Source organism: Pan troglodytes, chromosome 10 (genome assembly GCF_028858775.2).
Source record: "Pan troglodytes isolate AG18354 chromosome 10, NHGRI_mPanTro3-v2.0_pri, whole genome shotgun sequence".
NCBI lineage: Eukaryota > Metazoa > Chordata > Mammalia > Primates > Hominidae > Pan > Pan troglodytes.
This window is the reverse complement of record NC_072408.2, coordinates 31,721,145-31,742,181: the sequence shown is the minus strand read 5'-3', so window position 1 is coordinate 31,742,181 and position 21,037 is coordinate 31,721,145. Positions and strand designations below refer to the sequence as shown.

General features: G+C 41.7%; 1 protein-coding gene across 2 annotated transcripts in view; it reads right to left on the bottom strand.

Annotated features, from left to right (window-relative positions):
• The window catches only part of C12H12orf56 (chromosome 12 C12orf56 homolog), a 117,200-nt gene that overhangs the window by 30,839 nt on the left and 65,324 nt on the right, over nt 1–21,037 (bottom strand). For both annotated transcript variants that reach the window (XM_016923103.4, XM_016923104.4), the window contains exons 4-5: nt 14,494–14,902; nt 8,621–8,694 (exon numbers count right to left, since the gene is read on the bottom strand). In XM_016923103.4, coding sequence (XP_016778592.1) covers nt 8,621–8,694; nt 14,494–14,902 — 483 coding nt within the window. The remainder of the gene's footprint in view (nt 1–8,620; nt 8,695–14,493; nt 14,903–21,037) is intronic.

Here is a 21,037-nt window from a genome sequence, read left to right as displayed (position 1 = left end):
CGCTCCAAACATACTTTTTTGCCCATGCCCCTTAACTCAAGCTGTTCCTATACCAGGAATACTCTCGCTGTCCCTGGTAAATTTCTGTCCCTCTTTCATTTACCATAATCCATGAGCCTTTATGTAATATTTTTCTTTCAATCAACTAGCTTTTTTTTTTAAAGAAGTTTATAAAGAAAATGTTGTGTCACTTTCCAGGGAAAACCAGTATCACTTGGTGTAAATGGCATGAAAGCAACATAAATTCTAAGTAAATGCTGCATGTTCTGAGCCTGTAGCTGGCTTCTCTGTGAGGAAAGGGCAGATGAGCATGTGTTCAAGAACTATCACTAGTGGCCCCAAGCTGAGAGGTTCTCCCTGATGAGATCAGCCTAGCTGGAAAAAGGAATCACATATTTCCACCATGGAATTCAAAGTTGTTTCATGCCATGTCAGAGTACCACCTGGAATCATCTCCCATTACTGAACCACGTGTCTTCCACACCTAAGGAAAAGCTGGCTTAGCAGAAAAACCTCCTCGGATCTTTCCCTAATTCCACCAACATATGCAGCCCGTCTCCCACTGCAGTTTTTTCACACTCCTAGTATCACATTAATCCCATTTCACTCATTGTAGTTAGTTACTCGTGTACCTATCCTATCCCCTCAGCTGACTTTTAGCAACTTGGAAAAAATGTCACCGGGTTAAATATTGTTTCCCCCTCCCACTGTGCTCAGTAATAACAACTTGCGCTTAACTGGGCGCTGACGAGGTGGCCGGCTCTGGCCTGAGTGCTTTCCGTAGACTCGTTCTTGGACTGAGCTGGCTCCACTGTGGGGACCGAGCTGGGAATTACTAACGCATTTTACAGGAAGTTGTGGGGGGGTTTAAGTAACCTGTCCAAGCTCACACAACCAGTGATTCAGAGAGCCAGGGTGCAAGGTAACAGTAGGAAAGATAGTTCATGTTCTATGTAGATTGATGGAATCTTAAAATTTCTGACTTGAAGTAAAAACATTTTTTACCACTTACTCCAGTAACCTGTACCACCCGTTTATCCCAATACTAGCTACTGCATGGAATGTTGGTACTTGCCTACTACCTCCCCCTTTATTTAAAAAACATCTAAGATGTTCTCCCTTGTCCAATCAATGAGTCGCTCTTATTAACCTGAAAATTAAGACTTCTGAAAAAAAAATGGTCTCTTTTCTAGTGGAGATGCTAGAGGGAAACTGATCATTATGAATTCAATAATAGCAGAGCGGCAGAGGAGCATAATGATTATGAGCATGAAGACTGAGGTCAGAATCCTAGATCTACCCCTACTCAGTTAGGTCATTATCATGGGCAAGTTACATAGCTTCTTGGGGCTTCAATTTCCTCATGTGTAAAATAGGAATAATGATAGTACCTATCCAAATGTGCTGGGTTTTTTGTTTGTTTGTTTGTTTGTTTTGAGACAGTGTCTCACTCTGTCACCCAGGCTGGAGTGCAGTGGCGTGATCTTGGCTCACCGCAACCTCTGCCTCCTGAGTTCAAGCGATTCTCCTGCCTCAGTCTCCTGGGTAGCTGGGATTACAGGCGAGCACCACCATACCCAGCTAATTTTTTGTATTTTTAGTAGAGATGAGGTTTCACCATGTTGGCTGGGCTGGTCTCAAACTCCTTACCTCAGGTAATCCACCCACCTCGGCCTCCCAAAGTGCTGGGATTACAGGTGTGAGCCAGTACGCCCGGCCAAATGTGCTATTTTGATATTTTAGTTAATGCATGTCTTCATACACACTAAGTGTTTGATAAACGGTCTCTAAATAAAACAGGAATAAGTTTGAGATCCTGCTTCCCTATCCACTTCTAATTACCACCATATTTCATTTAAAAAGTAACTATGAAATCCCTCTATTCTCTGAGAACTCCAACAACAGAAATGTAGTTTTTACAAACAAAAGAGCTTAGGAAAGCAAAAGCTCAGATAAGATACAATATCAGCAGAATTATTTTGAAATTGATTTTCCTGTTTTTTCATTTGGAGTCAGCAATTTGCTAAGATCCGCAATAAAAATAAACTGTTTTTAATCCTTTGCCAACTAGGATAATAGATTGTAATGCCAAACTAATTTTTTTAATGGCCAAAAAAATTTTTCACAGAAAACAGCATACTAATCTCTTCAGACTAAAAATCAATTCATACATAAATGGAGGTCTCATATACATCATAAATTCAAGTTAGAGTACATATTCTATATTACTGCAGAAAAGTTATGAATAATAATTTCTTTGAGGATTCAGAAAATATTAGCTTATACATAGATGACAAACTTCATTTGACTGAAGAAATAAGAAAAAGCCAAATGCCAGGAGACTCCATTATTCAACTTAGGAATAAGAGGAAAATCTATACTAATGTTAACAGATACTCTATTTTCATCAGGTAGAAAACATAAATTCAGCAAAATAATGTTGCAGGAAGGTTTTTTTTTTTGTTTTTTTTTTAAGACAGAGTCTTGTTCTGTCACCCAGGCTGGGTTCAAGCGATTCTCGTGCCTCCTGAGAGTAGCTGGGACTACAAGTGTGTACCACCACACCCGGTTAATTTTTGTACTTTTAGTAGAGACAAAGTTTTGCCATGTTGGTCAGGCTGGTCTCAAACTCCTGACCTCAAGTAATCCGCCCACCTCGGCCTCTGAAAGTGCTGGGATTACAGGCGTGAGCCACTACGCCCAGCCGCAGGAAGGATTCTTAATCTAATAATAAGCTCTATTTTTCCTGTATTTTTTCATCTTTCCAGACATTTACTATAAATAATACCTCACATTTGTAAAGCACTGGAAAAGCTCTTCCTATATTATCTCAAAAGCACTGTGTATGATTTTCACAGTGGTCAGCTTGCAGAACCATCCCATCTGTGACACAGTTCTAAATTGAAAACCTAAAGGATGTTTATTCCTTTTAAACTGAAGATGCCTTGCAGGTAGGGGCTATTTCTTGTGTATCACTGCATCTTTCACAGTGCATTTGACATCATGGCATTTTAAGTATGTTGCCTTCAGGAATTAACTTAGTAAGAAATATGATTTTCCTGAGCCGAGAGAGTGGTAGAACTCATCCTTCTTGCCTTCAGGAATAAATTTCAAGCCACACACACACAGAATTTGAGTCTGTTTTATTATACAATTAGCTTTAAAATCACTTTAAATAAAATATCAGAATGAAAACTGATGCTTTTTTTAGAGTAAACATATGAAAACCTATAGAAATTTTAAGCTATCCATATAACTTTTTAAAAAAGAAATCCCAAATATTATGTCACTTAACTCTTACATACCTCAGAATATATCTCTAAATAAAATGAATACTTTCTTACAAAATGATTATCACACCCTACAAAATTATCAAACACTCTTTGGTATTGCTGATACTCAGTCCTTTTTTTTTTTTTTTTTGTTTGAGACGGAGTCTTGCTCTGTCACCCAGGCTGGAGTGCCGTGGCACAATCTCGGCTCACTGCAACTTCCACCTCCCAGGTTCAAGCAATTCTCCTGCCTCAGCCTCCCGAGTAGCTGGGATTACAGGCACACACCACCATGCCTGTCTAATTTTTGTATTTTTGTAGAGACAGGGTTTCACCATGTTGGCCAGGCTGGTCTTGAACTCCTGACCTCAAATGATCTGCCCGCCTCAGCCTCCCAAAGTGCTGGGATTACAGGCATGAGCCACCGCGCCCGGCCAGACTCAGACCATTTTCAAATTGTTCTACTGACTTAAAAATGTGTTTTTACAGCTGGGCGTGGTGGCCCAGGGGTGCAAATCCCAGCACTTTGGGAGGCCAAGGTGGGAGGATCGTTTAAACCCAGGAGTTCCAGACCAGCCTGGGCAATATAACCAGACCCCATCTCAATAAATAAATAAATAAATAAGCCAGCCATGGTAGTGTGCACCTGTAGTCCCAGCTACTCAGGAGGCTGAGGTGGAAGGATTGCTTGAGCCCAGGAGGTCGAGGCTGCAGTGAGCTGTGATCAAGCCACTTCACTCCAGCCTTGGTGACAGAGTAAGACCCTCTCTCAAAAGTAAATAAAATATAAACGGCTGGGCGCGGTGGCTCATGCCTGTAATCCTAGCACTTTGGGAGGCCCAGGCAGGTGGATTGCCTGAGCTTAGGAGTTCGAGACCAGCCTGGGCAACATGGCAAAACCCAGTCTCTACTAAAAAACTACACAAAATTAGCCAGGCATGCTGGTGCACATCTGTAGTCCCAGCTACTCAGCAGGCTGAGGCATGAGAATTACTTGAGCCTGGGAGGTGGAAATTGCAGTGAGCCAAGATCATGCCACTGTACTACAGCCTGAGCGATAGTGGAAGACCCTGTCTCAATAAATACATACATACATACATACATAAATACATAAATAAAACATAAAAATGTTTTCTTAGTTTTGGTTTGTTAAAATCAAGACTAAATAAGATACTTCTTATATTTGCTTGTTATGTTTCTTAAGTCTTTCAAAAAATTTTTTTCTATATCACATCATCAAGCAATAAAATTTTTTATTATGGAAATTTTCAAACATACATCAAAATGGAGAAAATTTTATAAGAAATCCCATGTACCCAGCTGGGTGGTGGCTCATGCCTGTAATCCCAGCACTGTGGGAGGCCAAGGCAGGCAGATCACCTGAGGTCAGGCATTCGAGACCAGCCTGGCCAACATGGTGAAACCCTTTCTCTATTAAAAACACAAAAATTAGCAGGGCGTGGTGGTGCATGCCTGTAATCCTAGCTACTCAGGAAGCTAAGGCAGGAGAATTGCTTGAACCCGGGTGGTGGAGGTTGCAGTGAGCCAAGATGGTGCCATTACACTCCACCTTGGGCAACAGAGCAAGACTCCATCTCAAAAAAAAAAAGAAAGAAAGAAAAAGAAAGGAAGAAAGGAAGAAAGAAAGAAAAAGAAAGAAAAGAAAAGAAAGAAAAAAAAAGAAAGAAGGAAAGAAAGAAGAAATCCCATGTACCCATCACCTTGCTCTAATAATTTTCAATATTTTGCCAATCTTGTTTTATCTGTTCTCTTACATACACATACACACATATATACTTTTTAAAAAAATTGAACTAAAATTATATAACAAAGTTTCCAATCATATCCATTTTTAGGTGTACAATTCAGTGGCATTAAGTGAATTCACAATGTTCTACAAGTATCACCACTATCCATTTCCAGAACTTTTTCATCTTTCCAAACAGAAATTCTATACCCATTAAACAGTAACTCTCCCTTCACCACTCTCCCCAACCCCGGAGACCTCTATTCTATTTTCTGTCTCTATAAATTTGCCTATTTTAGGTACCTCACATAAGTGAAATCATATATTTGCCCTTTTGTATCTGGCTTATTTCACCTAGCATGATGTCTTCAAGGTTCATCCATGTGGTAGTAGCAGAATTTACTTCCTTTTTAAGACTAGCATACTCACACTGTTTTTTTTGTTTGTTTGTTTGTTTGTTTTTGAGATGGAGTCTCACTCTGTTGCCCAGGCTGTGGTGCAGTGGTGCCATCTCACCTCACTGCAGCCTCTGCCTCCCAGGTTCAAGTGATTCTCATACCTCAGCCTCCCAAGTAGCTGGGATTACAGGCATGTGCCACCACACCAGGCTAATTTTTGTATCTTTAGTAGAGACAGGGTTTCACCCTATTGGCCAGGCTGGTCTCAAACTCCTGGCCTCAAGTGATCCTCCCTCCTCGGCCTCCCAAAGTGCTGGGATTATAGGTGTGAGCCACTGCACCTGGCTTATCATACTCACACTTTTGAGTCAGATTCAGGTTTAACCGTTTTAACAAAAATACTTCATAGGTGGTGCTGTGTATTTTATATTACATCAAATAATGAGGCACACAAAGTCTGGCTGTCTCACTGAAGTGATACTAAGACAAATCAATGGATTTAGTTATTTACAACATGATCCCTCCATTTTGAAGTTCCACTTCACCTTTTTTTTTTTTTTTAAATCTCTTTTTCTTTTAGAAACGGTCTCTCTCTGTCACTCAGGCTGGAGTGCGGCGGTGCAATCGCAGCTTATTACAGCCTCCACCTCCCAGGCTCAAGTGATCCTCCTACCTCAGTCTCTCAAGTAGCTGGGACCACAGGCACACCCGGCATTTTAAAATATTTTTGTAGAGATGAGGTCTCACTATGTTGCCTAGGCTGGTCTCAAACTCCTGGGCTCAAGCGATCCTCCCACTTTGGTCTCCCAAAGTGCTGGGATTACAGGCATGAGCCACCATACCTGGCCCCACTTCACCTCTCTGTCTAATGATTTCATCCACTGAAGATTGTTAAATGAATCTGTCATTTCATTACAGGCTACATAAATTGTAATTTTCTAATTCTATTAAGCCTTCCGCATTCACTAGCTGGAATTCTATAAAATGAAATTTGCACTCATCGTCTAGGGCTACTTGGTTATCCTGAACTCGTTACGGTTCATGGAGGAAAGGAAGAATATATTAAATTTTTTCCATTTGTTTGATGATTTGCAGAGTAATGAATTGGTGCCCTATTTTTTTCTAATGTTACATGTGTTTTATTTCCTTGCAGGTGGGGAGGGAGGGCCCTCTCTCTATCATGCATCATTATACACTTCTGAATTTTTATATATTCATTATGTTTCAGTCATCTCATTTCTTATTTTTTTCTTCTTCTTTCTTTATATTTTTTTATTATACTTTAAGTTCTAGGGTACATGTGCAAACGTGCAGGTTTGTTACATATGTATACATGTGCCATGTTGGTGTGCTGCACCCATTAACTCGTCATTTACATTAGGTATATTTCCTAATGCTATCCCTCCCCCCTTCCCCCACCCCACAACAGGCCCTGGTGTGTGATGTCCCCCTTCCTGTGTCCAAGTGTTCTCATTGTTCAATTCCCACCTATGAGTGTTTGGTTTCTCGTCCCTGCGATAGTTTGCTCAGAATGATGGTTTCCAGCTTCATCCATGTCCCTACAAAGGACATGAACTCATCATTTTTTATGGCTGCATAGTATTCCATGGTGTATATGTGCCACATTTTCTTAATCCAGTCTATCATTGTTGGACATTTGGGTTGGTTCCAAGTCTTTGCTATTGCCAGGCGTGGTGGCTCATGCCTGTAATCCCAGCACTTTGGGAGGCTGAGGGGAGAGGATCACAAGGTCAGGAGTTTGAGACCAGCCTGGCCAACATGGTGAAACCCAGTCTCTACTAAAAATAAAAAAATTAGCCGGGCATGGCTACTCGGGAGGCTGATGCAGGGGAACTGCTTGAACCTGGGAGGCAGAGGTTACAGTGAGCCAAGATCGCTCCACTGCATTCCAGCCTGGGCGACAGAGCAAGACTTTGTCTCAAAAAAAAAAAAAAACAGAAAGAAAAAAAAAGTGTGAACACAGGATGTTATGGAGGAGTCCCTTCTAACTTAGTTTTGGAGTGTCAAGAAAGATTTTTAGAGAAAATGATAAATAAGCTGAGACTTGATGAGTTGAAGTTATTCAGGAAGAGGAAGAAGAGTACAGTAGTGTTCCAGAAGAGGGGCCATCATGATAGGCCCCAGAGGGAAGAGAACAGGGAGCTTCCTGAGAATTGTGAGAAGTTCATTTGGAGCAGGAGCTTAGGGCAAGAGTGAGGATGGACACAATGCTTGAGGACAGAAAAATAAAAAGAGATGTCATACATATTTTTTGTACGCTGTTTAGACTTTCACCTAAGGACAATGGGAAGCCATTCAAAGGCTTCCCGGGAGGAATTACATGATCAGATTTGTGCTTCTGAAAGATTCCTCTGTTGTAATGGAGAATGGGCTGGAGAGGAGCAAGAGTGAAGGCAGAGAGACCAGCTAGGAAAACACTGTAGGAGCTCAGAACTGAGATAACTGGGCATGAGCGAGTGACCATGGAAAGAAGTGGATGTTATCCAGAGATAGTAAAGGCGCAATAAATAAGGCATGCGATGACTGGCTGGATGCTGGAAATGGTGAAGGGGAGAGAGGAGGCAAGGGTGATTTCTAGGACTCTGGCTTAGATGATCTAGGGATAATGACAATATTCCCTGTGTTAGGAAGCACAAGAGGAAAGTCAGGTTGCAGAGGGAAGATGCTGAGTTCTCTTTTAATATGTTGACTTTAACGTTCCTATGAGACATACAAAAGATGTCCAGTGGATACCTGTGTTTGCAGACTTAACCGTCAGGGCAGGCAGATGAGGCAAAGGTATAGCTGTGATAGCCACACATATAACACAGAGTTAGGGGAGGCAAAGAGAGCCGGGCGCGGTGGCTCGCACATGCAATCCCAGCACTTTGGGAGGCCAAGGCAGGAGGATCACCTGAGGTCAGTCCAATCTAACCGACCTGGCCAACATGGCGAAACTCCTGTCTCCACTAAAAAATACAAAAATTAGCCAGGTTTGGTGGCGGGCGCCTGGAGTACTAGCTACTTAGGAGGCTGAGGTAGGAGAATCTCTTGAGCCCAGGAGGTAGAGGTTGCAGTGAGCCAAGACTGTGCCCCTGCACTCCAGCCTGGGAAACAGAGTGAGACTCAGTTTCAAAGTAAGGAGAGGCAAAGAGGAGAGAAAAATCCCCCATGCAACTCTATCATACATCATCACTTCTTACCTATATGGCTTTTGACTTCCAATAGCAGGACTGAACTCACTAGCATAGAAGGGATCTTGTAAAAGAGTAGCTTTCTGAAAAAGGAAAAAGTAGAAATTGTTAGAATTTTTATTTACTGAAGATCAATTCCCCCTACCTTTAGTCAATGTTATGTATCTATTCTTTAAGCCCTCCTATAGTACACGATTTGTTTATAAAACTCATTCTAGTGTTTAGTAATACCACAGGGAATTTTTTTCTTATCCAGTTTTTAAAAAGTTTTAAATATAACACTTGCTCATTATAAAATGAAATTATTTAGGCCGGGTGCAGTGGCTCATGCCTGTAATCCCAGCACTTTGGGAGGCCGAGGCAGGCAGATCACGAGGTCAGGAGATTGAGACCATCCTGGCTAACACTGTGAAACCCCATCTCTACTAAAAATACAAAAAAAAATTAGCCGGGCATGGTGGCAGTTGCCTGTAGTCCCAGCTACTCGGGAGGCTGAGGCAGGAGAATGGCATGAACCCGGGGGGCGGAGCTTGCAGTGAGCAGAGATCACACCACTGCACTCCAGCCTCTGCAACAGAGCGAGACTCTGTCTCAAAAAAAAAAAAAAAGAAAGAAAGAAAGAAATTATTTATCAAAATCACACAGTTTAGATAAAGTAAAATATAAAATTCTCTGTTTTTCCCTACCCCTTCCATCCCACTATGCAAAGTGTCTGATCATGAAGCCAGGTACCATGGCTTGTACCTGTAGTCTCAGCTACTTCGGAGGCTGAGGCAGGTGGATCGAAAGAGTCCAGGAGTTGGAGGCTGCAGTGAGCTATGATTGTGCCACTACACTCCAGCCTGGGCAACAGAGCAAGACCTTGTGTCTAAAATTTTTAAAAGTATCTATCATCTGTTTGGTTTAGGTCCTTCCAGGCATATAAAGACATATGAATTATAAACACATAAATTTATAGTATTTATATATTTTTATAATATATATTTAATCCTAAATTATATCACATATATTAATCTGGAACTTGATTTAACTTAATATATGGTGGATGGTTTTTCATGTCTGTGTATATAGATTTACCGATTTACAGCCCGGCCCAGTGGCTCACACCTGTAATTCCAGCATTTTGGGAGGCCAAGGTGGGCGGATCACGAGGTCAGGAGTTCGAGACAAGCCTGGCCAACATGGTGAAACCCCATCTCTACTAATAATACAAAAATTAGCCAGGCATGGTGCCACATGCCTGTAATCCCAGCTACTCGGGAGGCTGAGGCAGGAGAATCGCTTGAACCTGGGAGGCAGAGGTTGCCATGAGCCAAGATCACACCATTGCACTCCAGCCTGGGCAACAAGAGCAAAACTCTGTCTCAAAAAAAAAAAAAAAAAAAGATTTACCGATTTACTTCAATTTTTTTTTTTTTCTTATGAGACAGGGTCTCACTCTGTCACCCAGGTTGGAGTACAGTGGCATGATCATACCTCACTGCAGCCTCAAACTCCTGAGCTCAAGCAGTCCTCCTGCCTCAGCCTCCTGAATAGCTAGGACTACAGACATGTTCTACCTTGCCAGGCCAATTTTTGACTTTTTATTTTTTAGTAGTGATGGCGTCTTGCTATGTTGACCAGGCTGGTCTTGAACTCCTGGCCTCAAGCGATCCTCCCCTCTGAACCTCCCAAAGTGCTAGGATTACAGGCATAAGCCACTGCATCCAACCAATATCAGTTCTTTTAATGATTATTTAGTATTCCATAGCATAGATATACAACACTTTTGTTAACTATTTCCTTATTAATGGAGTTATTTTTCCTTAAACCTTTAGTGTTGCCATTTCTCATTTATTCTGGGTCCTCAAAATAGTCATACAGTGTTCAGCAATTTCTCTAAATAATCTTTTATTTATGTTGAGGCTTAAGACAGGTCAGAAGGAATTTCTCAAATGTTGTTGATTTGACACTGCAGACAAGCTTCTTTTTTTTTTTTGAGACGGAGTCTCGCTCTGTCAGTCTGGAGTGCAGTAGCGCGATCTCGGCTCACGGCAACATCCGCCTCCCAGGTTCAAGCGATTCTCCTGCCTCGGTCTCCCGAGTAGCTGGGACTACAGGCGCCCGCCACCACGCCCGGCTAATTTTTTCTATTTTTTAGTAGAGACGGGGTTTCACCGTGTTAGCCAGGAAGATCTCGATCTCCTGACCTCGTGATCTGCCCGCCTCGGCCTCCCAAAGTGCTGGGATTACAGGAGTGAGCCACTGCATCCGGCCAGCTTTTTTTTTTTTTTTTGAGACGGAGTTTAGCTCTTGTTGCCCAGGCTGGAGTGCAATGGCACGATCTTGGCTAACTGCAACCTCCGTCTCCCAGGTTCAAGCAATTCTCCTGCCTCAGCTTCCTGAGTAACTGGAATTACAGGCGCCCACCACCACAGCCAGCTAATTTTTGTATTTTTAGTAGAGACGGGGTTTCACCATGTTGGCCGGGCTGGTCTCAAACTCCTGACCTCAGGTGATCCACCTGCCTCAGCCACCCAACCTGTCTTGTGCTTAATATCAGAGTGGTGTAGTGGGTGGATGGTGGCAAGGGAGATATGTGCTTTTTCTTACTACTTTTGTCATTGTTCTACGTTTGTTTTTTTTTTAAAGCAGCCTTTCTTCCCTCTCCAAATATTTACGTTTTCCTTAAATCCAGAATTTTAATTTGGGGTATCCCATATTTAGCTTTGTAGCAGCTATCTTCACAATGTATACAAGGCAAGGAATTACCACATTTCATCTTTACAGAATTTAAGGCGCTAAACAACCTACGTGTAACTATTTTTGGTGAAAGTTACATATAAAATGGATTACTGAAGGAGGCTCAACTCTTTGGAAACTCTTAAAATCAGGATGAGTGCTGATAATTTCTAATTAGATGGTTTGGGTTAATTTTATCTAAAAGTACAGAGAAAGTTAAAATGTCTAATGTGGCCGGGCACAGTGGCTCACCCCTGTAATCCTAGCACTTTGGGAGGCTGAGGCAGGCAGATCACCTGAGGTCAGGAGTTCAAGAACAGCCTGGCCAACATGGTGAAACCCTGTCTCTACTAAAATACAAAAATTAGAAGAGGACGGTGGCACATGCTTGTAATCCCAGCTACTCGAGAGGCTGAGGCAGGAGAATCAATTGAACCCGGGAGGCAGAGGTTGCAGTGAGCCAAGATCGCACCGTTGCAAGCCAGCCTGGGCAACAAGAGCGAAACTCCATCTCAAAAAAAAAAAAAAAAGTGTTTATATTGAACTAGTAGCTTATTGTTAGTAGAATGAATTCTAACCCGATTTCTCACTTACGTGTGAAATATTTGGTTATTCATTTTCCATCTTTCAAGGAAGAGATAGAACATTATTGTAATTTTTTAAACTTATTCATTTTTTAAATTTTATTTTATATATATTTTTTCAGACAGAGTCTCACTGTATTACACAGGCTGGAGTGCAAGTGGCACAATCTTGGCTCACTGCAACCTCTGCCTCCCAGGCTTAAGTAATCCTCATCTCAGCCTCCCGAGTACATGCAGGCCATGTTCCTGGCTAATTTTTTTGTATTTTTTGTAGAGATGGGATTTCACCCATCTCTGTTGTCCAGGCTGGTCTCTAATTCCTGAGCTCAGGTGATCCACCCACTTCAGCCTCCGAAAGTGCTGGGATTATGGGCATGAGGCACCACGCCTGCCCTTACTTTTTATTTTAGAGATGGAGTCTTGCTTATTGCCCAGGATGGAGTGCGGGAGTGTGGAGCAGAGCTTCTAACTCCTGGGCTCAAACGATCCTCCTGTCTCAGCCTCTGGAGTAACTAGTACTATAGGTGCTACTACACCACACCTGGCTAACAGAACGTTATTTTCAATGATAGTATCTACCAACTCATAAAGATAGTCTTCCTCCACCCACATTTATTTCAATGGTCATAGAAAAAAAAATCAGACTACCTAGATTCAAATCCCAGCTCTACACTAGCTATGTGACTTTGCACATATCATTTAATTTCTCTGTGCCTCAATTTCCTCATCTATAAAATGGGAATAACAGTCTTACCTCATAGGGTTGTTGTAAAAATTAAATAAGTTAATATCCGTGAAGCATCAGGCTCTGTTCTATTGTTATTTTCTAGTAGGAAATTAACAATAGATATTAGTTATTGTTATTGCATAGACTATTTATAGCTTAGCAGGTAATGAGTCCGCCAATCTGAATGCTCCAACCATGCATCTGCTGCATAATTTAAAAGTATTGCTAAAACCTGAAGCTGGGCAATTCAGGGAAGCATAAACAGTTATTTTGAAGTATTCACATAGATTTTTTAAAGTCAGGTAAGTTTTGGCTTTTCTATTAGAATATATGAGATCTTTTTTTAATACACCAGAGTTTTCCTCTATTTGTAATTTGTTTATATTTTTAATTTAAAGAAAGCCATTTAAAAATTTAGAAAGGAATTTTAAATGTTTGAAGTCTTCCAAACAGTGGTATGAGAAAAAAATTAAGGGTTGTCCTGTAATCTTTCATAATTTTTAGCCATTTATAAAACCCTGGCTTCCTAGTTTCTTCTATCTGAAATAGCCCTTTATAATTATTATTATTATGTTGAAAGATCAATAATAAAAATTATGTACTACTGAAGATAAAGGGATTGTATTACTCTTTTAATAATTACTTATTTTTTAAATGAATTCTAACAAAAAGGTCCCTAAATGGGAGTTCTGACTCTGTCCCTAAAGTTATATAATCTTGAGTAAATCACTTAAAAATTTTGTGTTTCGGCCAGGCGTGGTGGCTCACGCCTGTAATCCCAGCCTTTGGGAGGCCGAGGTGGGCGGATGACCTGAGGTCAGGAGTTCGAGACCAGCCTGCCCAACATGGCAAAACCCTGTCTCTACCAAAAATACAAAAATTAGCCGGGCGTGGTGGTGGGCAACTGTAATCCCAGCTACTCAGGAGGCTGAGGCAGGAGAATTGCTTGAACCCAGGAGGTAGAGGTTGCACTGAGCCGAGATCACACCACTGCACTCCAGCCTGGGTGACAGGAGCGAAACTCCATCTCAAAAGAAAAAAGAAAAGATTGTGTTTCAGTTTCCTCATTTATAAAATAAGGACTTAACCTAGTGATTTCTAGACAAATTTATCTGATCCTATAACAAGGTCTCCCCCATCAACCCACTTTCAATAGCACAGCTAAGCAACACAGAATCATACTGATAACGTTGAACCTTACCTGAGGTCTCTGTCACCCCAGCAACTGCAAAAGACCACCTGCTCACACATATTCCAGGATAAGACCTGTCTCCCTCCTTCTTCATGACTTCCATGACTCACCTTACCTCCCTCTACAAAACCCCAGGTGTTTTTTTGTTTGTTTGTTTGTTTTGAGATGGAGTCTTCCTCTGTCGCCCTGGAGTGCAGTGGTGCAATCTCAGCTCACTGCAATTAAACTCCGCCTCTGGAGTTTAATTGATTCTCATGCCTCAGCCTCCCAAATAGCTGGGATTACAGGTGCGCACCACCACATCCAGCTAATTTTTGTATTTTTTAGTAGCAACAAGGGTTTCACCATCTTGGCCAGGCTGGTCTCGAATTTCTGACCTCAAGTGATCCGTCCACCTCGGCCTCCCAAAGTGCTGGGATTACAGGAATGAGCCACCATGCCCGTCCAGAAACTGCTCATTAATGAGCATTTTTCCCTATTGCAATCGCCTAAATAAAATCATCTCCTTAATTGTTCAGTACATTTTGTTTTTCACAATATTATTAAATTCCAAGGCTAAATTTCCAAAATGGGAGGTAAAGGAGGGAGGAGGGCTTGTTTGCTCTAAAACATAAAAATATAAAAATTCAGGTTAAGGTTAACTTAGGAGGACACTTACTATAATATAATTGTTCCATGAACTTTTTAAGTGCAGAAATATTGATGAGGTTGTGGAAATAACATACAAATGAAGTTCTGACTCCTTTTTCTCTAAATTTGAGTTGCTCTGTGAAGGGGAATCTAGGAGGGAATTTCCTAAGTAAAACTCATTTCCGTTCCCATTGCACTTGAAAGGAATTTCACTTATGGAGTTGTTGTGATCTGGAAGTCCCTGGGGTTCTTTTGTGTTTGTTGTGCAAGATGGCTCGCTGACAGCCTTGCCAGTTGTTGGTGCAGACTGAGAGCTCCTCCTGGAGGTGGAAGGTAGGGGTCGAAAGGCACCTTGGCCATGAAGGGACAGCTTTTTGAGGCCTGGACGAGGACAGAGAGTTGAGTCCTTGGATGGTGTACTGCTCTCCTGCTGGTCCCTGTCAGGTAGAATTTAGTGTTAAACATGACATGCAAAATTTCACAGTAAGCAACAAAGAGAACCGGTAGTTTAAGACTGAACACAAATGTTTTCTCACAAAAGGAATGTTTGTTAAAACAAGGAAGTCATTGAACCTCGCTGGTAATAACCCATTGACTAGAGGAGATTTGATACTGCAATCTTTTAGTATACTTTTCTGTTTTCAGAAATAAACTGTATTTCGGAAATACATTTTATTTCACAGAATGAAGCACTGTATATATTGAAAGCATTGTGCCTGTCCTTCATGGAGCCCTGATATTTCCACTGAAAGGACTTTTTAAGTTTTGAAACTTGATTATCCTTTAATTGCACATTGCTAATGGATCCTATAAAGAAAAAACAATTCAAATAGGGATATGAAGACAGGGGTTTTGTTTGTTTGTTTGTTTGAGACAGGGTCTCACTCTGTCACCCAGGTTGGAGTACAGTGGTGCCATCTGGGCTGTCTGTAACCTCCACCTCCCAGGCTCAAGTGATCCTCCCACCTCAGCCTCCTGAGTAGCTGGGACTACAGGCATGTGCCACTATGCCCAGCTAATTTTTGTATTTTTTTGTAGTGATGGTGAGACACAGGACTAGCTGGATTTCCTAGGCCGACTAAGAATCCCTAAGCCTAGCTGGGAAGGTGACCACTTCCACCTTTAAACAAGCTAAGCTTGCAACTTAGCTCACACCCAACCGATCAGTAGTAAACAGAGCTCATTAAAATGCTAATTAGGCAAAAACAGGAGGTAAAGAAATAGCCAATCATCTATCGCCTGAGAGCACAGTGGGAGGGACAATGATCGGGATATAAACCCAGGCATTTGAGCCAGCAACAGCTACCCTCTTTGGGTCCCCTCCCTTTTATGGGAGCTCTGTTTTCACTCTATTAAATCTTGCAACTGCACTCTCTTTGTGTCTGTGTCTGTTACGGCTCGAGCTGAGCTTTCGCTCACCGTCCACCACTCCTGTTTGCCGCCTTGGCAGACCCGCCGCTGACTTCCATCCCTCCGGATCCGGCAGGGTGTCTGCTGTGCTCCTGATCCAGTGAGACGCCCAGTGCCGCTCCCGAACGGGCTAAAGGCTTGCCATTGTTCCTGCACAGCTAAGTGCCTGGGTTCGTCCTAATCGAGCTGAACACTAGTTACTGGGTTACGTGGTTCTCTTCCGTGACCCACGGCTTCTAATAGAGCTATAACACTCACCACATAGCCCGAGATTCCATTCCTTGGAATCCATGAGGCCAAGAACCCCAGGTCAGAGAACACAAGGCTTGCCACCATCTTGGAAGCAGCCTGCCATCATCTTGGGAGCTCTGGGAGCAAGGACACCCCGGTAACAATGGGAACTCACTATGTTGCCCAGGCTGGTCTCAAACTCCTGGGCTCAAGTGATCTGCCCACCTCTGCCTCCACCTCCCAAAGTGCTGGGATTACAGGCCTGTGCCACTGTGCCTGGCCTGAGATCTTTTAAATGATGTTTTCTTTAATTCCCCTCCTGCTAATACTCTTCTGATTTTCCCAATAGCATCAGCACTTTTTTCAGAATCAATGCTGTGTCCTTTACTTTCCCTATTCTCTCCAGCTCACCATGACCTTTCTTTACTTTGCTGCACACGAAAACAAGTTGGAGAAACTAAGAAGTTGCAGAGTATGGTGAGACCTAAATTCCAATCCTGGCTCTGCCACTTAATGGTTATGTGACCTTTGTTAAACAAAGTTTATGAGAGGCCATTGTTTTCAGCTAGCCTCCTGCATGAGGCCCCAGCAGAACGGACCAAAACAGAAGGGAGTCCCTTGTGCTTAGTACCAGTAATCAAACTGAACTTGGAAACTGACCAGTTTTCCAGAAGAACAGATTCCACTCAACCTCAGTCAATAATGAAGTAGTGTCCTCTGTTTTAACCCCATAAGAACAGTAACTTTGAAACAAGCAATCCAATTTGTGTCTCATTTCAGCTTACTTCAGCCTTTCTCTGCCTATAAAGTCAACCTCCTCTGCTCAGCTTTTCAGACCACTTCTCCCACTTGTAGAATCACAAATAAAACTAAATCTATGCTTATTTTGTCTTTTGACATCTTAGTGGACCTAGGACTTCATTTCCTAATTTTAAAATAGACACAATAATAGTACCCATCTCATAAGGTTTATGTGAGGATACATGCAATGAGTTTGCAAAACTGGAAACAATATGTGCAAGCTATTACTATTACCCTATATTGCCTTCAGTTGATGGTTTATCTTTTTTTTTATTTCAATAATTTTGGGGGGAAGTTTATCTTTTACATTAAGTTATCTTCTCTCTCCCATAAGATTAGAACCTCCACGATAGTGGAAAACTACTTTGTTTTGTAGAGATGGGGGTCTCACTACATTGCCCAGGCTGGTCTTAAACTCCTGCCCTCAAGTGATCCTCCTGCCTCAGTCTCCCATATTGCTGGGGTTACAGGCATGAGACACTGTTCCCAGCTTGAAATCTCTCTTTTATTTTTACAAACTTAAAAATTTTTTGTAGAGATGGGGTCTCACTATGTTGCCAGGGCTGGTCTCAAACTCCTGGGTTCAAGCAATCCACCTGTCTCAGCCTCCCAAAGTGCTAGGATTACAGGTGTGAGCCACTGCACCCTGCCCCAGCCTACAATTTCTTAAGTGGAATGTTTAACTCATTTATTTTTTTAAACTCTCTTATTTCTTGGTGAATACAGTAAAAGCTGTAAATACAGCTTTAGAGCAGACCTCTAAAGTCTGCTTTAGCTCAGTTGCATGCACTTTGGTATGTATTGGCATTAAGTTCTAAGTATCTTTTAATTTCCTTTATTATTTTCAGCAGTTTGATCATGATGTGTTTGGGTGTGGAATTTTTTGAGTTTATCTTTTTGGGGGTTCACTGAGTTTCTTGAACCTGTAAGTGTATATCTTTTACCAAATTTGGAGAATTTTCTGTCATTATTCCTCCAAATACTTTTTCTTTTCATTAAATTTTTTTTTACATTTATTTAATTTATTATTATTATTATTATTTTTAGAGACAGAGTCTCACTATGTTACCCATGCTGGTTTTGAACACCTGGGCTCAAGCGATCCTCTTGCCTAGGCCTCCCAAAGTGCTAGGATTACAGGCATGAGCCATTGTGCCTGGCTATTTTTCTGCACTATACTTTTTCTCCTCTCCTTCTAAGACTCTGAAGACATGAATACTAGATCTTTTTATACTGCCACACAGTACCCTGAGATTCTGTTTGTCTTTTCCTTCAATCTTTATTCTCTTTTGTTCGGACTAGATAATTTCTATTCATCTATCTTCAAATTCAGTGACTTTCCTCTGTCATCTCCATTCCAGCTATTGAGCCATTCAGTGAATTTTTAAAATTTCAGTTATTATAGTATGTTTTTCATTCTAAACTTTCCATTTGGTCCCTTTTTTATGTCTTCTATTTCTCTGCTGAGACTTTCTGTCTTTCCATTTGCTTCAAAGGGGTTCATACTGACTTCTTAGAGCATGGTTATAATAGTTGCCTTAAAGTCTTTGGTTGAGCCAGGCATAGTGGCTCATGCCTGTAATCCCAGCACTTTGGGAGGCCGAGGTGGGAGGATCACTTGAGGCCCAGGAGTTCAAGACCAACCTGGCCAATATAGCGAGGCCCCATTTCTGATAACAACATCCTTCTTGTGGCCTGCAGCTTCTCATCATTAGGCCTAAAACATGGCAGCTAGGAGGTGTTTCAAATCTCTGTACATGATAACATCCTTTAGTCCTCTACTTAGTGTTTTCTATCCCATCCTGCCTTTTGTTTAGGCTTCTAACTCAAATGTTTAATTATGGAGATGACAGTGCTAAAAAACTATGGGACAGTAGACCCAGCTCCCTCTTCACCCTCTTTTTTTGGAAACTACTCCTCTCCTCTACAAACAGAGCACACAGAAGCTGCCATGTTTTTAAAGACCCTGATTTGTCGGCTGTGGTGAATATTTTTCAGCAGTGTGTCATTTATTCAAGCTGGGCAATCAGAGACTTTCTTCAGGATTTAAAAATTAAATACAAGTAAGTGTGTGACTTAGCCTTTGTCTGGTGGTGGAAGCTGTAAAATGTGAATTTAAGACAGTCAGTGACTCGTGTGCTGCCCCATGGAGGATGTGGTGTTCAGGGAGAGAAGATGCAATTGACACACAAACATCAGAGAAGGAGACAGGGACTGAGTCCTGGGACACTCAAGCCCCCAGTTCCAGCTGTGTCTAAATTCCATTCTTACCATTCCTACGTTCCCAGGATTCCATTTCTAAGCTTTACTGAGTTTGCTCACCATTGTATTCATAAATTTAAAATAGAACACAGAGCCCAGCAATTCGAATATGCCAGATTAGACTGACAGAGAGATCTCTGTCTGTATCTATATCTTTATATATTTCCATTTCTAAATATATCTGTTGAATGAATACTGAATTTCATGAGTTGATGCAGTAATTCCAATAAATTCCCTTTTTAAACCTAAAATGCATTTCTGTCACTTTTAACAGAGTTTTAACCTCCACAGTAACCTAAAACAACTACTGCAAACATTTACTTTTTTTTTTTTTTTGCCAAGACAGGGTCTTACTCTGTCACCCAGGCTGGAATGCAGTGGTGTGAGTAGCTTGGACTAGAGGGACATGCCACCAGCCCAGCTAATTTTTGCTTTTTTGTTTGTTTGTTTAAGAGATGGGGTTTCACCATGTTGCCCAGGCTGGTCTGAAACTCCTGGGCTCAAACAATCTACCCACCTTGGCCTCCCAAAGTGCTGGTATTACAGGCGTGAGCCATCATGCCCAGCTGCAAACATTAACTAAAAACCTCTTTTATTTTTCTAAATTGGAGAAAAACAATGGAACTCTCAAAGTATCCCAGAAATGTGGGGAATTACATGCTGAAATGAAGACTTGACTATGGGAGCATGTGGATGCCTATTCCTAGAACTGCCCCTCCCTCAATCCTTCCAATTACAAAGACCATGTTAAGAATTTCACTCAGTGCCCTGCTACAAGGCAGAGCCCTCCCCGCAGAAGCTCATAAGTCACATTCTTCAGGGCAATAATGGAAATACATCAACTCTGTCCAAACATGGTTTATTATTACATGGATTTAGAGCAAATCACACTCCCACAAGCCAATATTACTGCAAGCCAGGCTAGGTTGTAAAGAATATGATTATTCATTCAACAAATATTAAGCACCTAGTATGTACCAAGCACTGGGCCAACACTAGAAATATATCAGTGCACAAGAATATCTAGGTCCCAGCTCTCATGGAGCTTGCAGTCTAGTGGGAAGACAGACAATAAGCAATGAACATGTAGTTATAACTTACGAAAGTACAATTGAAATCAACAAAGCAGTCTGATAAAGAAAACTTGTGTGTGTTTGTTGACGGGTGGCATACTTCAAACTAGGTGATCAAGCAAGAACTCTCTGGGATGAGGACATTTAAGCTAAGATCTGAAGGATGAGAAAGAGTGAGCCATGTGAAAAGCAATGTTAAGAGGGGTAAGAAGTTCAAAGGTCTGAGCTGGAAAGAGTTTGCAGTGCTCCAACTATTGAGATGAACAAGAGAAGTAAGAAGTGAAGCTGGAGCGGTAGGCAACGGCCAGTTCTTGCAGGGATGTCTAGACGTGGTAAAAGGTTTATTTGCTGTGCAATGGAATACCACTGAAAGGTTTTAAGCAAGAAAGGGACATTTGGAAAGTATCATTTTGGCTTTAAGGTGGATAATGGATTCAGGCAGAGGCAGACAGGTACTGAGAATGGAGGTGGAGAGCATAGTTAGAGGTGTTGCAGAAGTGATGAGAGATGATAATGGAGTTTTGGCAGTGGAGATAGAAGTTGATGGGTGAGTTAGAGACATATTATGAACTCAGGAGTTCCAATAATCCAGGGGAAGATTGATGTCATTGTAGATTATTTAGGCCAGCAATTCTCAAACCTTGGTAGCTAGCTAACAGAATCATCTAGGTAGCTACCAAAAACAGACAACTGAACACTGTCCCTAAAGCTGAGGATTCCATAGCCTGGAGTAGAGACTAGGAGTCTGTACTCTCCACGAGCCCTTGGGAGATTCTTATACATGACCAAGATTGA